Below are 14,354 nucleotides of genomic sequence, written 5' to 3'. Positions count from 1 at the left end.
TTTCTGTCTCTTCTCTTGCTGCTGACTGAAGTTGTACAAGTCGGTCGGACCAGTTGTTACAGTTATAAAGAAAAGCTGCAAGCATCGGAGTGGTTTGGCCCTCAGAAATGACCCTCTGGGCCGATTCCCTTAGTCATTTGTTAGATGTGCCTTTTAAGAGAGAAAAAACCACAACGGCTTACTGAGGGCTTTGGGTTGAAACGGAGTTCTCTGGTGATCTATCCACAGTGGCGAAAATGAGGATTGGTTCCAAGATGCAAAGGTGCCCTTTGAAGACATACCATTTTAAGCTTGATTATTTACGTGATCTTTATAACATTTAAATGAGCTTCTGGATATCGGTATGACATTTTGAGGTGCGTCAACATTTCACCCCTATAATCATCCGAAGTGCTCCCCCGCTACGTCAACAAAATACGAGAGCCACGTTGGGCTCCCTGTTCAGGCGCCGTTTGATATTCAAGCCACATCAAAAGATGAGGCTGTTTTAGATGTTCTTATTGGCTCCAAGTACCAAGGCAACTGGTTCGCATTACGCCACTTTGCACCCCGAAACCTACCCCGCTGCACCCCAAAACCGCACCTTATATGCTGCACTAAACGTCATTCCAGATTCACCCTGAACTGTCCTGAATATAAATCCCGCCAAGCATAAGGTCGACCTATTTTTGACCATCAGACATTCCAATACCTTTCAAGATCACAACTCTTTTTGTGCTCCTGACTGAACCATTCTTCACTCTCGTCCTTTGCCCCGATGGCATCTATTACTGAAAAATGGGTTCGCTACCTTCGGAACCGCGATAGCCGGGGGAAAGAGAAACTGGAATCCCTCGTGGCTTGTGAACATCCTTCATCTTCTTCCAAATGTCGCTCAGAGCTAGAGGACAAAGACAACTGTCGCCCACAGCACATAGAACGCCCCCAGCAAGTGCCCCCGCCTCCAGTTAACAACCGTATTTCTCTCGTGTCCAAAGTCAATACTGTCTATTCACGCCTGGTAAATGTGGAAGAAGTATGCACCCAAATCGGACAAGGCCAGCCCAGAAACAGTGAAAGAAATCCGGATCTCAACCTCGAGCAGTGGGTGGCCCTCCAGGCTATCCATCGTACGCTCTTGCACGAGCATAATGAGCTCCCCGTCGCCTTTTCACCAATCAGTCCGGAACTGCGCCACCTCAGAAAGATAGCCCATGATCATTCACTCCAGTCGCGTAGTTTGCGGAGATTCAGCGACTGTCTGCTTCCTCTTCTCAAACGCGAGCAAGACTTGGAATCAGCACGACAATGGCTAGAGCTCATGAAATCGTCTTCTTCACTCCTTGAAATACTTGGGAAGAATGACTTGCTCGTCACCTACGAAGAAATGACCCTTATGAACTTGATCGACCAGATTGAAGCGATGTTGGAGAGATTGAAACAATGGTTTAGGTGCAGATACGAGGACTTGAGCCGCAAGAAAGATGTGACAGAGGAACAAGGTCTTTCTGAGCCCATCTTTGAGTTTCCTAATAACATCAGGCACACTTGTACGACAATGCCATGGACAATTTTCCCAGCACTTTTGGTACTCTGGGGTGTCTGTTGGATGTTCATCATCGGTTCTAGCCAACCTGAGCCTGAATGGGGCAATGCTACTGACCCCACTATCTCGCCCTTGCCGGCTGCTTATGACTTTCACGCCGACTTCTATGGTATTGGAATTGAAGGTAATGTCCTCACAGAATTTGTGGAAGTCTATCTAACGCACAACAACAGAGGGACCTCAAGGATCGGTTGCAGATAGCTCCGACAACAGACCGTATGTCAATCATGATACTTTGGAAGACCTCTTCCCTGGAGACGGCCAGTCAATGAGTGACCTGATCCATCCATTGACATTTGTCGGAGATATCCCTCTAGATCCAAACTTTCTGAGTACGGACATGACGTCGCATAGTGATTCGGGAAACATGGAACTGGCGGCGCAAGATACGGCCGAGATATTGCCGGCCGCCGCCATGGAAGACTCTACTCTTAGGGCTTGCATCAGTGCCGGTGATGGTGGGGAGAGGGATGACACAGGTAGTGCCGACAGCAGTAGCTATGGCCATCGAACGATTAACTCAGATGAGTGAGTACAGTGCTCACTTGATGACAGAACAAGTACTAAACAGATACAGTAGGGCGGGGGAAACAAAAAGTCGCTTTGTGTGCCCGGACTGTCAACGGACATTTGCCAGGCCATTTACCTTGAGCCGGCATCGAACAGAGAAACACAATCATCCATCAAGCTTAGAAGCAGCATTACTATGTCCTAATCGCGGCTGCAAGAGGTCTAAAGGAAAGCCTTTCAAGCGTGAATTCCATCTAAAAAGACACCTTGAGAATTGCAATCATAGCCAGGAAGACCTTGGCCAGGGCGACGATCAATCTTGTCCAAGGCCAGTATCAACATCAACTTCTGCCTCAGCTAGCATTCATCATCGCCAAGAAGTCGGACTAGATAAAGCTATCAGAACCAATGACATGAAGAGACCAAGGGTTGAAGATGATGAGGGGTCGAATGACGGATTTCTCCTTGCAGAGATGGTAAAAAAGTATAAAAAGATAGAAAAGGAGATCGAGGGGAAGAAAAAAGAGATTGAGGAAAAGGAAAAAGAGAACTCACAGAAGCAAGATGACTTGAAGGCACTCGGAAAGATTATTCAAATGTTGGAAAGATCTTGAGAGAGTTGGTAGGTAACTACTTTATAGTAGCTAGGCGGCGCAGAAGCTTTATATAGGGGGGACTTCAAGAATGACAAGGCGGTAATGAAGGACTATATAAAATTGAACAACAACTCACCAATGACTATATGCCAAGTCTCCGAGATATCTTTATTCCCAGATCAATACAAACCGTTACATGCTGCTACTTTATCTTGGTAGTAATGGCCATTAGATCGCAATTATCCGGTGTCTAGATGTAGTGTTCGGGGATGACGTTAACCTGTTGAATGAGAGTTGCAAGAATGCGATGTATTGTTACCTCCGGTTGTCAATGCACAATATTGCTCGGCCTTTGTACCAGGGGAGTTCTAGCGTACTGCATTTCGCAGGCTTGAGTGGCGCCGAAAGATAAATCCCATATTATTAATGCTTGCCATTTGTATTATGACCAGTCTTCGATACAATTCATAGAGATCTCCTGTATTTTTACCGTCCCCTGTAATCCAGCCTCTCGGTCTCTGTGACACTAGATATCAAGCTTGATCGAGGGGTTTGTGGATCTCAGTTATCCTATCTGCTGGCTTAAAACCGTCTATAAAGCTGTCTCCAGATGCATCGCCCAAAAACTCCAGCCAGTAGTTAAAATAGCAATTTATTTACTCCTTTACTCATCTACTAATGCTCAATGTGCTCTGACCCAAAGTGAAGCTATTTTCTTCCTGACTGACCCTTGACCTTCCTATCTCTATGTAGTCCCAAGGCATTGCGAATATCCTCAAGAACTTCTTCCCTAGTATTCCACTGCTCTTTTTTCAGCCCCGCCTCTGCCAACCCCAATATTCTTTCCCCGCGATCTGTCTTTCTAAACCTCTCTCTTTCCTCCTCGCTCAGCATATCCACTAACTCCTGAAGTGTTTGTGCTAGTGGATCTTTACTCTTGTGCTCTGGACCTGGCCCCCGGCTAGCCCAATTTGTGGGAGCGAACTTGTAAATGAACGTTGGAAATGTAGATGATGCAAAAGCAAGTAAATAGGCATATCCCCGCAAGTCTGTATCTTCAAGTCCCCATAGGCGAGTCCATTTACTTTCCGCCTTGACCAGGAAACTATAAGTCCAGTGAGATGCTGTTTCTGCATCCCTCAGCACTGGGCTTGTTTGGGCTATAACCTGATGAAAATGCGAATATGTGCCTTTTGATTGCCAGAAGGTGGAGTTACTTGCTGTAAGAGATCTCATCTGTTCAAAGTGACTCGGAAATGCGCCTGGTATGGCTATGTCGCGTAGGGGCAGTTCGAACACTCGCGTGTTGACAGGTGTGTAATTCGGGAGATCATGTGAGTTACCAGTCAATTGGCTTTTGTTTCCCTCGGTGGTGAAGTGTAGCAGTGCCGGAGCAGCAACACGCCAGGATCCGCAGAGGAAGCTCTTTTGGCATGATACATAATGAAAGTTTGATCGTCTCATATCATCATGCTTGTCCCTGTACTCCAAGAGTTCCACGAATGCTTTGTCCCAAGGATCATGCAGGATCGAACCCTCAGATTGTCTCCAAGGTTCTTGCTGCGCCGACAGATAGATCCAGTGATGCCACTGCTGTGCTTTCGAATGACGGCGCGTTCTTCGGTATAAGTGGCCAAGAGCTGCCAGCTCTTCCTCATCCCCGTAGCCCGATACTGTAGGTGGTTTGAGACCTACTTGTGTAGTCCATTTGAGAGGGTTAATGATTTGTGGTACATGAAATACAGGTGCGACGTTGGACCAAGTATCGTAAGGCTCGTCGAAATACTCAATGATCTTGTACTCCAGGACGTTTTTCAAGAGGAATCGGGCATTTTGTTCTTTCGTTTCGGAATACCACTGTGCGATGATGGCACCTTGATAGAAGCCAAGTATCAATGTAAGACCGTAGAAGGGGAGCAACGTCAGGATGACTTTCTTTATCGCACGGCATACTGATTTGATGCTGACCCAAATGGACCGGGCAAAGCTTTTGGCGGAGGTGATGGCCCCCATCTCAACATAAACGGGGACCTTGATAAAAGGAGAGAAGGAAATCACGAAAGAATACAAATCAGAAAGTGGAAATGCATGCAATTTTATTACTTGAAGATGTCGGTCCACGGCTGTTGGTTCTGTTCTATGGAGTCGGCTTCTGCCTAGATTATCGCCGAATTGTCCGCAAAGTGGAGAGTTTATGCTTCTTTTTAGGAAACGTTAGCGATATTTTAATTTTGTTTTGTTGTTGGTTGCAAAGTCAGGCCACGCATTGACTAATGCCAAGACACTACGTCTCAAACAAGAAACTGCAATATGATAGTAATTAGGGCAGTTTGTGGCGATCACAAGCATTATTCAATCATTCATCGATTAACTATCTAAAACAGCTCTCTAACTGGTTCTCGACCCTGAGAGAAAACAACTCGAGCTAGCATGTCTAAGACAGGTTGGGAAGCTTAAAGACACTGTCGGTAACCCAGTTATCACCGTTGAGGTATCCAGCGCTCATAACATACAGCCAATCAGGGTTATCCATAACCATGGCCTGTCGGGAATAGGCACCAGGCTGGGGGATGTCATAGTAAACCCAAGAGCCCGCAGCGCCGAGGTTAGTGTTGATGTAGATGCCGTTATCGCTGTTAGCAGTAACAATCAGAGATCCACTAGATCCTCCTGAAGGCGACCAGGTCAGATAAGGCGAAGAGCTGGGCGCACGGCTACCAGCGGTGAGAATCTGGTTGGATGCACTGTCGAAAGTGAGAGGAGAGTCGGAGATGCGGTAGTAAACGGGGAAAGCAGCGTTGTTAGGTGAAGCACCTCCGCCGTACTCAAAGGTCATCATCCACTTTCCATTAGGAAGCTTAGCGACAGTTGTCATGCCGGGACGTTGAGAGTAAGCAGTTCCTCGAACGTCGTTGACGACAGCATCCCAGGTAACACCATCACTGGAAGTCTGATGAACCAGCTTCTGACCATAGGAAGGATCGCGCTGATCGGAGTAGTAGCAGACAAGCTTGTTGTTATACACCATCAGGAAAGGCTCCCAAACGGGAGTCTCGCCATTGTTGGGAACGGCCTTTCCTCCGGTAGCAATGTTGGAGATGTACTTCCAGGTCTTGCCGCTGTCGGTAGAAGCGTAGAGGTCGATCTTGGTCTTGCTGAGATCAGTGGGGATACTATTTCCAGCAAGGAGGATAGTTCCCTTGGCGAGGTTGCCGATGGCCTGGGGCAGGACGTATAGGAAGGGCTGGTAGCGAAGACCCCAGCCGTTCTTGGTGTCAGTCACATTGGACAGAGGAGCCCAGGTTGATCCTTTGTCCTTGCTCTGGTAGATGGGGAAGTACACCTTGGGTGGTTCAGGACTATAGTTCTCCCTGTTCTACGTCAGTAGGTGCCGGACCGGATCATCCGGATGACTCACCAAGTAGCCAGAATGGTTCCATCAGCAAGCTGGACGTTACGGCCGTACAGCGTCTTGGGGGTGTTGTAGTTGGAGGGAGGCTTGTAGATGGTCTGGAACGTCACGGCATGATCCGCGACGGCCCGCTCCTCAATGGCTCTGCATGATGCAGGGTTGAGGAGAGCCAAGCACGATAATAACAGGGAAGCCTTGATGCCAAGCATGATGAGGAGAATGGTGTGAAATGTATGGATGATCTGATCTGCTGAAGACCAAAATAGACGGACGAATGTCTGTTTATATATCTTGGCATCGTGACAGCATACCAATCCCGATTTGACGTTGCATTTCCAAAAGTGCTCTAAACTCTAAGCTATTCCTGGGTCACCGTTCAGCCCAACCTAAACAAGACGCGTCAAGTCCACCTAATTCTGAGCCTTTATTTTGACGCGCCAATTACCCTCTCAGAAACTCACCCGACTCACCTAAATCGTCATGTTCCTGGCTCTGCAAGGTAGCGCACCAATTGACAGCTCGCGCAAGAGTCTTTCCCCGCGTCATGTGCCGGTGGAAGCTCCACGCGCTAGGCTCTAGGTCCGGGGCGCTCCCCTTACATTGACTAGCGAGGTTAGGTCTGATTGGTGCGCATCAGATCGTTCTGGAGAATCTGGGGTCCCCGGGTCTCGTGGATTCGGTCTTCGGCACTGATGTTTTGTTTTGATGTTGCAGCCAATCAGAATGGCATGTGAATGTTTTAGTTGCCTCGGTCTGTGATATGAAGTTCAGCAAAATTGATGTTTTCTTTAGGGTAAATGGGATATTTCTAGTAGACTGGCTACAATGAGATTGGAGGATTTGAGTGGGAATTGATTCAGCAATGATATTCAGGAACTGTGTTATAGGTCTCAAAAGTCACCAGCCTTGTTACTAACACCCAATCATGTCACGGCGGTACCGTCGAACCTCCCGTACCAAGTCAAAGAATGCCGCATCGACTTTGACACTGGACTCGGCATCTGCTTCGACGAATATGCAACCAAGTCGCTTTGCCAAGGATCGACCTTCTTGTGTTGATACTTCTCTGAGCGATTCCTGCAAACACTCAATGCCAACTATAACCGTCGGGAAGTAATCCTTGTCCTTTTGCTTCAGGATCTGATCATAGTAAGTGGTAATTCCTTCAAAGCCCTGACGACTTGTGACACTGTAAACCAGCATGAAGCCTGCTACTTCTCGGCCAAACTGATTTATCGTTGCAAAATAAGAATATTCTTCTTGTCCAGTCGTGTCAATCACGTCGATTTCAGCAACTTCATTGTCAATGACGCATGATCTACGATATGTGTCTTGCTTGGAGGGGTCAAAATCATCGTGAAAGTAGGGCTTGACGAACTTGAACAATGGTTAGCTTCCGCTCAAATGGTAATAAGGAGTCATGTGTCGACTTGCTTGGATGGTGAGATCACTGGTTCTACACCCCCCGGCACCCAACAACACCAAGGGGTATTCTGCCCGGGCCATGCCCTGGAGTTTTTTATAACGTAGGTAGACTTGGTTTTGATGCTTGACCTTTTTGATTTGATTTATCCATTCCATACACCTTGTTTGGGAACCAATAGTAAAGCAGATACGGCATTCGTTTTCATCATCCATCCACTTGATATCGCAAGCATTTAATCCTTCTCTATGTTAAATTGATCTGTAGGAAGTCTTTATCTGGAACTCTTACCTTGTTTAGCTGATACGGAGACTTCTTCTACCTGCTTGATGTCCTTTGCAGGAATGATTTGAACAATTGACAGCCGGGCTCTGAGGAGTTCTAGAGGGGAAGGCTTTCCATATCCTAGCATACCTCTTCGTCGACTCTTCGGGAGCGATTCTACTGCTCGTAAAATCCCCTTCTGGAACAAATAGAGCTGGATCTGTAGGATCAGACAATTAGTAAAATACTAATCATAGTTCTCTAAATAGTAAGAAGCATACCTTTTCTTGTCCAGCATCCATTGTATCGACTCTATCAAACATCAAGAGTTTACCCAGTCCCCAAATAACCTTGTTGGTCTCATAATCTTGGTCTTTAGACAGCGCAGCTTTAGCACGGCTGAGTTCCCGAGCAATGTTGGAATCGTTAACAGCCTCTTTAACCATTTTTAGACTCGTTTTTGCTGATTTTATGTGATCAGGGTCATGGAGCCCGTATTGGGTAAGTTCCTAGATACAATTAGTACTATGGATAAGTAATACAAACCTGCTGTCTCATACTTCTAAAAGGGCATCGTATTTGTCTAGTCGTTGAGTGGGAAGGCCAAGCACTGCTAGGACATCGCCTAATAATCCTCGACGCTCGAAATCGTTAACATTGCTCGATGAGAATGCAGCTCTGACCATTGACTTTGACTCTGCTTCCCCGGTGATGAGGGCGGCATAATAAGGGCTCGAATTTACTGCCCATTCCTGGAAAGCCTTTTGCCAAGTTTGCTGTGCATACGGTTTCGAAACCAGCATTTCGGCTTTTATCAGAAACTGTCTTTGAACATTGACCAGTGGGCCGACGGGCGCAAACAAGGGGTCGAAAGTATCTGTGGGGAGGATGCGAGATGATCTGATCTTCTTGACATTTTCGAATAGACTCTCCAGATGTTGGAGATAGAGCCTCTCATCGCAGAGGAATGCATCCACAGCCAAACCTGCGGGGTTGGGCTCCATGGCAAAGATATTGGGTGCAGATTCAAATACGATCGCTTGAATTACACTGGCTTTGGTTAGCCTCGATAGAAGGAGTCGCACTAGGCTGATGACCTTGTTTTGCATTAGTCGTCGATTTATCTTAAGTGATGTAAGGTATATGCATACCTTCACATGATTCGTCGTATCGTCGAGTAGGATTTCGGTATCTGTGACGTAATGGGATGGGGGGATATGCGAACATTGGATGCAAGCTTCAACAAACTCAGTTATCGCGGCTTTTGATACCTCGTCAGATGGACTCGACGCGATCAATTCTTTCCATCTCTCGTGATATGAATTGTCGAGTTGATCGAACAGCATCAACAGTGGTGTACCTAGACTAAATATGGAGATCAGATTTGACAGTGGACTTTCATCCTCGGAGAGCTGATGCTGGAACTGCGCGAACCATTCGAACTGCGATAACTGAAGTTGCACTTCAATGCAGTCGTGGTAGATCGATCTCGTGAGAATCGTTGGAGCCAGTAAAGGTGTAAGCTGGACGATATCTCTCCCAAATTTATAATGCTGTGGATTCGAGATGTCCTCTACGTACAGCGGAAGAGCTAGGACGGAAATGTGAGATATGTCGCTCAGACTGATTCCGGACAAGCTCGACCATGCGTGGGTGGGGGCCACAGAACTGCGTGCTGAAAAGTCCATGGTATCTCTCTTGGCATGACGGTAAACACGAGATAATTTGAGATCATGCTCAAAGTCAAATTCGAAGAGAGAGGACCGCCAAGATGACGTACTCTTCCCCTTCAGGGTATTCATATCCCTCGTAGGCTGGGTTGTTGCTCGGCGATGCGACATTGCATCAATAGTGTTTTCCATGCCTATCATCCTCCTAGATAGATCAGTGTTGCATCTGAGCAGGTCATCTACTGCTATAATTAACCGCTGCTGACCTTCTTCGGCTCTTGCTTGGGAATCGCTTTTATGCTCAGTTGGTTACCTGTAAACCTCAATAAAGCAGGAATGGTGGGCAACGTACCTCTGCAGAATGCTTAAGATGCAGACGATAGATGACTTGAATGCCTGCAATCTGTGAAGTATTGCAGCTAAAGAACTCTTCTTTCTGACCCACTGGATCGGCGTCCACAGGCCTCCACCAGGGCTACTAGGTTCAAGTGGCGGCAGCGTCTGCAGCGCTACCAACAGCTCGGAAAATATCTTGACTCCATCGAAGAGCACTGCTGTCAACTGATCCACCTGTATCAGTGACGCGTATCTCACATTAGACGTGGAGAAGTTGCTGATGAGCTGTTCTAGCCCAGTAATGATAGTTTGGGTCGCCAGAGTCTCAGAGGAGACTTCAGCCGCAATCTTGGGTGCGTCCTCCCTTGCAGTTATATATGGACCGAGAATCTTGATGACCTCACCTGCAGCGGTTGCAATCCCCGCTACAGAGGCAATCACGCTCAATGGATCCATCTCAGATGCTTGGGCAGCGCGTTAGACAGAGCTGAGAATGAGCATGAACTTGTAGTAGGTAGAATGTCGGCGTTTGGAATCGTGGAGGCGGCTGTGCAACTGAAAATCCGCCCGGGATACACGTTGTCAGCAACCCCACGCCACAGTCAGTATTATAAGGCTGTGTTGGGGTCAAAGAGTACAAGGCTTTCCAGTGATCCGCGTGTTCCAACACTTTGCTGCGCTCACAAACAACCGCCATTCAATTGATGGCCGACCTCTAATGAAGTGTTCTAAATAATTGTATTATATAACACTTTCTGTTCTTACGACATCTTGGCTATCCGTGGTTGATGTCTACCCAGTTGCTGCCTTATCTTACATGCATAACGCCACCAGCGTGAATCTCAGCCACAGCCTGATCATAAAACGAATGTTTCCCCGCTCTGACGAGCCGTGACATGGTGAGATGTTGTTATGTTTTGTGATATACCCTTCTAGAAGATCCTGCACACATCAATACGGCTTCTCCATGACTCCGGATTAGGACAAAAGGAGTTCTTGGTTGGCAAGAATACAACGGAGGCATCGAAGTTCGTGCTTTCAATTAAACTTGCCGCGCCACTGCAAATGCTGGTTGAAGAAGATTAACTTCTGAACCATGACCAAGATAACTGTAGTAAAGCATCCTTGCTGTATATTCTAGATCGGGTTGACGATCACACTGTTGTGCTCGCTGGCATCCAGTGGTCCAACTGGGTCCAGTAGACAGTGTTATTACCCCGAACAACAAACCTTGATAGCACGTGCCTTGAGGTTCAAAACGCTGTAAATATTGGCTAATTTATTTCCATCGCTGGACGGGCTCATCGCTGAGAATATGACTACAAGGGACCGCGCGTAATCCAGAGATCCTATTCGTCACGTTTTGTCTCACACAGCCTCAAGGCGCAGTGCGGGGCTGACTGGCAGGCACTTGCTAACCCAACATTTTCATTTGATTCACCTTACCCTTCTTCTATCTCTCATCCTCCCTATCATTCTCAACAGGGTCGAACTGAATCGAGATGCACTAGGCTGCCATCATTGCCAGTCAATGGAGGTGACATTTGGCGCCGTTGGGGACTTTATCTCCATCGGGGTGCTGATCAAGGATTTAATCCAACTGCTCGATGACAGTCGAGGCTCTGTTTGGGAATACAACTCGTTAAAGCAACAACTCATCTTTCTTCGACTGAACTTGGACCTCGCAAAGCGCTCGTACGATGAGCACTATAACGCACCCCAGTTCCAGGATATTCGGACCACGCTGGAGAGTGTCGTGAATGAGGCGGAGAGAAGGCTAGAGGGTATTGCAGTCAAGGTAAAAAAATACACATCAACTCTGTCTAAAGACTCGACCGAGAGACGGATAAAAAGACTTGCAAGAAAAGTTCAATGGAGTCTTGAAAAGAAGGAGACGGAAAATCTTTTGTTGGACCTCAATCGTTACACATCCATCATCCAATCATTGCAATTTGATGGATTTACGTAAGTGTCATTCATCCAAAGCTAGCGCTTCACCTCATGGCTGACCTGCTTGTCAAGGCGTTTGATGGCACACAAACTTGATAGTAGCCAGAAAGACCAAAACGATACCCAAAAGCTTGTGAGCAAGCTTCAAAAGGACTTTGACGATCGATTTACTAGCCTCGAGGACGAGTTGAGAGCTGTCAGAACTAATTCTGCCAATACGCAGCAATATCTACTTGACATCAGTGTGGTCATCACTAGGCGACTCGACATAGTCACACAAACAGTCAACTCTCTGGGCGTTGCTGTACTGAGAGGTGTTTCAGGGTTGTCTTACCTTGGGACATCCGTCTTGTGCTTACTATCCACAATGCATAGCAACATTATAGGTCGTCTCGAGCGCCCTCCGCATATGGGCCCCTTTTTTACGTTTGAGGATTATCTGGGTGTTGATTCGATCATATTACTTAATTTTGTTGATTCCTGGAACGCCTTTGAGGGATCTTTACATGGCAAGTTCAAGGGTCGAAAGGGTGGCAGACGAGTGGCCCAGAATCGATTCCTGCTGCAGGATCATCAAACCGGAGATGAGATTGATCGGGATGTTCATTGGAACTTAGCTATCACGCCAGGCTCTCGGATCAACATGAGTTTGATTTGTGAGGTTAAGGAGGACGAGGATGAAGCCTAATCCCTCAAGTGCCCGTTTCCATCATGCGGAGCAATGTGTGAAGGAGTTATAGGGACAGTAATACAATGGTAGGCCCCACACGATACACTCAGCACGTTATACTTGTTTGGCTAAAAGAACCTTAGCCCTTCATGTCAGCAATTGTTTCGAAAACTACCAGGAATGTCTGATGACGAAGACATTCCAGTAGCGCCCAATGCTCCCGATTCGGGAATTAGGGATCCAAGCTTGAAGTCGGAAAGTAACTCGTCTGATCTTGGTCAGTCTAGCAAGAGAAATGGAACCCCTCTAGACAAACGAAGAGCACTACGGTCCAAAAGAAAGCCAAAAGACGCACGGAATACTGATTCTGACTCGGACGACGCCGACTTGACCGGGATCAAGCGAGTGACTGTACTACCAATATTGCAGCTTGCTGTGCGACCAACTCCACCAAAATCCGAGGCAAATCGAAAGCTAGAAGCTTCAGCGCCACAGGTTGCTTCCGAGGAACAGGGAAAGGGCCGCAACTTAGACAATGTCAACAGGAGTGCTAGCGTTGAGACGGCATTAGGTACCATCGAGTCGCAACCCCGGGGAAATAATAAAAGAGTCTCGGAGCTACAGTCTGAATCTCACGAGGAAAAGCTCGGAGCTGCATATATGAGCGGTATGCCGTACCAGCAGATTGACGGCCACAGTGGATATCCCGATCACAAGATTCCTGGCCGAGGCGCATATACCTATGAGAGAACGTTGCCGGGTGATTCCATATCCAAAGGCTTTGGACAGAAGTACACATTGGCACGAGTTCCGCATAGATCATCACAATCCCGAAATATGGTATCTAAAGAGGAAAGGAAGCGCTTGAAAAGATATTTGCGAAAGGCCCCGATGGCAACAGAAGCAGATGCAGAGGAGCACAAAATCCCCGCTGGATATTCCTTGAAGAAGTGGGACCCAAGAGAAGAACCAATACTGCTCCTTGGCAGCGTTTTCGATGCCAATTCTTTAGGGAAATGGATTTATGACTGGTCTGTTTACGCATATAAGCCTTCGACACCGATATCGGATATGGCTGGAGACTTTTGGCTGTTACTCATTCAGCTGGCCGACAGATTGAAGAGAGCGGAAGAGACAATAGAAAGGATCGAGTCAAAGGACTCCAAGGAGTTGGTTGAGGAATATATAGAGGCAGGGGAGAGGTTTTGGGCGAGATTGCGGTCGCTGCTAAAGAGGTGCGAGGCTCCCATGTTGAGAGCGTACAAGTTCGACGAAGAGGACCCCAAAAACACAGTTAATCAGAAAGGGAATACTGACGAGAACAACAATGAATCTTCACAGGAGGCCAAGAGCCAATCAGACGCCTTAAACGAATCTGGAGAAACCTTACCTTCAAGCGAAGGGGGTACTATCCAAAAGACGGGAAAGACGAAGCAAGATGTCGAGAAAAATGTTGGTGTTGCTTTCATTGAGACTATATTTGGCAAAGGTGGGGAGTTGAAACGGACTGAGGGGTTGATGCGGAACATGCGGCTTTACAACCTGAGGTTCGATGCCGATTGCGAGGAGGTACTATCGAGCATTCAACCCTACAATTTCTTTTGAATGTCCGCGATTTAGGATCATAAATGAGCAGCTACCTATCTATATGAGCCGATTGCACTATTTCGAGTTGGGTTAAAGCATTATGGCTGCAGATTCTAAACTTTGAATGGCATATGTAGAGAGCTCTATGTAATAGAAACCAGTATTCTTGCAAAGTCGAAGGCCCAATCGATGACTTGAGATACCAGGCATTGCCTGGTCTCAACGCAACGGAATAACTGACTATATTTTTAAAACCTCTTGATGGCCTTCCATTATACGATACTGACTGTGTTCAAAGATATCCTCACGTAAAACATGATCTTGAAAATTCCGTGATTATCATTTCTATGC

At 47.0% G+C, this 14,354-nt stretch overlaps 6 protein-coding genes; 3 read left to right on the top strand and 3 right to left on the bottom strand.

Moving 5' to 3' along the window:
- Window positions 1-757: 757 nt before the first annotated feature.
- Window positions 758-2,117, top strand: FFUJ_05420 (uncharacterized protein; the record flags this gene model as incomplete). XM_023578629.1 has 2 exons in its annotated part: window positions 758-1,709; window positions 1,759-2,117. The coding sequence occupies 2 exons, from the start codon at window positions 758-760 to the stop codon at window positions 2,115-2,117; spliced, it is 1,311 nt and encodes a 436-aa protein (XP_023431608.1).
- A 1,282-nt stretch (window positions 2,118-3,399) lies between these two features.
- FFUJ_05419 (uncharacterized protein) lies at window positions 3,400-4,704 on the bottom strand (the record flags this gene model as incomplete). The annotated part of the gene is made up of 1 exon (XM_023578627.1): window positions 3,400-4,704. The coding sequence occupies one exon, from the start codon at window positions 4,702-4,704 to the stop codon at window positions 3,400-3,402; it is 1,305 nt and encodes a 434-aa protein (XP_023431607.1).
- Window positions 4,705-5,125: 421 nt separating this feature from the next.
- Window positions 5,126-6,312, bottom strand: FFUJ_05418 (related to BNR/Asp-box repeat domain protein; the record flags this gene model as incomplete). XM_023578626.1 has 2 exons in its annotated part: window positions 5,126-6,062; window positions 6,110-6,312. The coding sequence occupies 2 exons, from the start codon at window positions 6,310-6,312 to the stop codon at window positions 5,126-5,128; spliced, it is 1,140 nt and encodes a 379-aa protein (XP_023431606.1).
- A 703-nt stretch (window positions 6,313-7,015) lies between these two features.
- Window positions 7,016-10,252, bottom strand: FFUJ_05417 (uncharacterized protein; the record flags this gene model as incomplete). XM_023578625.1 has 6 exons in its annotated part: window positions 7,016-7,480; window positions 7,849-8,010; window positions 8,072-8,299; window positions 8,351-8,887; window positions 8,942-9,665; window positions 9,813-10,252. 6 exons carry the CDS (start codon window positions 10,250-10,252, stop codon window positions 7,016-7,018), a joined length of 2,556 nt encoding a protein of 851 aa, XP_023431605.1.
- Window positions 10,253-11,327: 1,075 nt separating this feature from the next.
- On the top strand, window positions 11,328-12,434 carry FFUJ_05416 (uncharacterized protein; the record flags this gene model as incomplete). XM_023578624.1 has 2 exons in its annotated part: window positions 11,328-11,761; window positions 11,819-12,434. The coding sequence occupies 2 exons, from the start codon at window positions 11,328-11,330 to the stop codon at window positions 12,432-12,434; spliced, it is 1,050 nt and encodes a 349-aa protein (XP_023431604.1).
- Window positions 12,435-12,596: 162 nt separating this feature from the next.
- FFUJ_05415 (uncharacterized protein) lies at window positions 12,597-14,021 on the top strand (the record flags this gene model as incomplete). The annotated part of the gene is made up of 1 exon (XM_023578623.1): window positions 12,597-14,021. The coding sequence occupies one exon, from the start codon at window positions 12,597-12,599 to the stop codon at window positions 14,019-14,021; it is 1,425 nt and encodes a 474-aa protein (XP_023431603.1).
- Window positions 14,022-14,354: the final 333 nt, after the last annotated feature.

This window comes from Fusarium fujikuroi, chromosome FFUJ_chr06, assembly GCF_900079805.1.
Source record: "Fusarium fujikuroi IMI 58289 draft genome, chromosome FFUJ_chr06".
Lineage (NCBI taxonomy): Eukaryota > Fungi > Ascomycota > Sordariomycetes > Hypocreales > Nectriaceae > Fusarium > Fusarium fujikuroi.
Note: the sequence above shows the minus strand (reverse complement) of the source record. Positions and strands in the feature narration are given on the sequence as shown.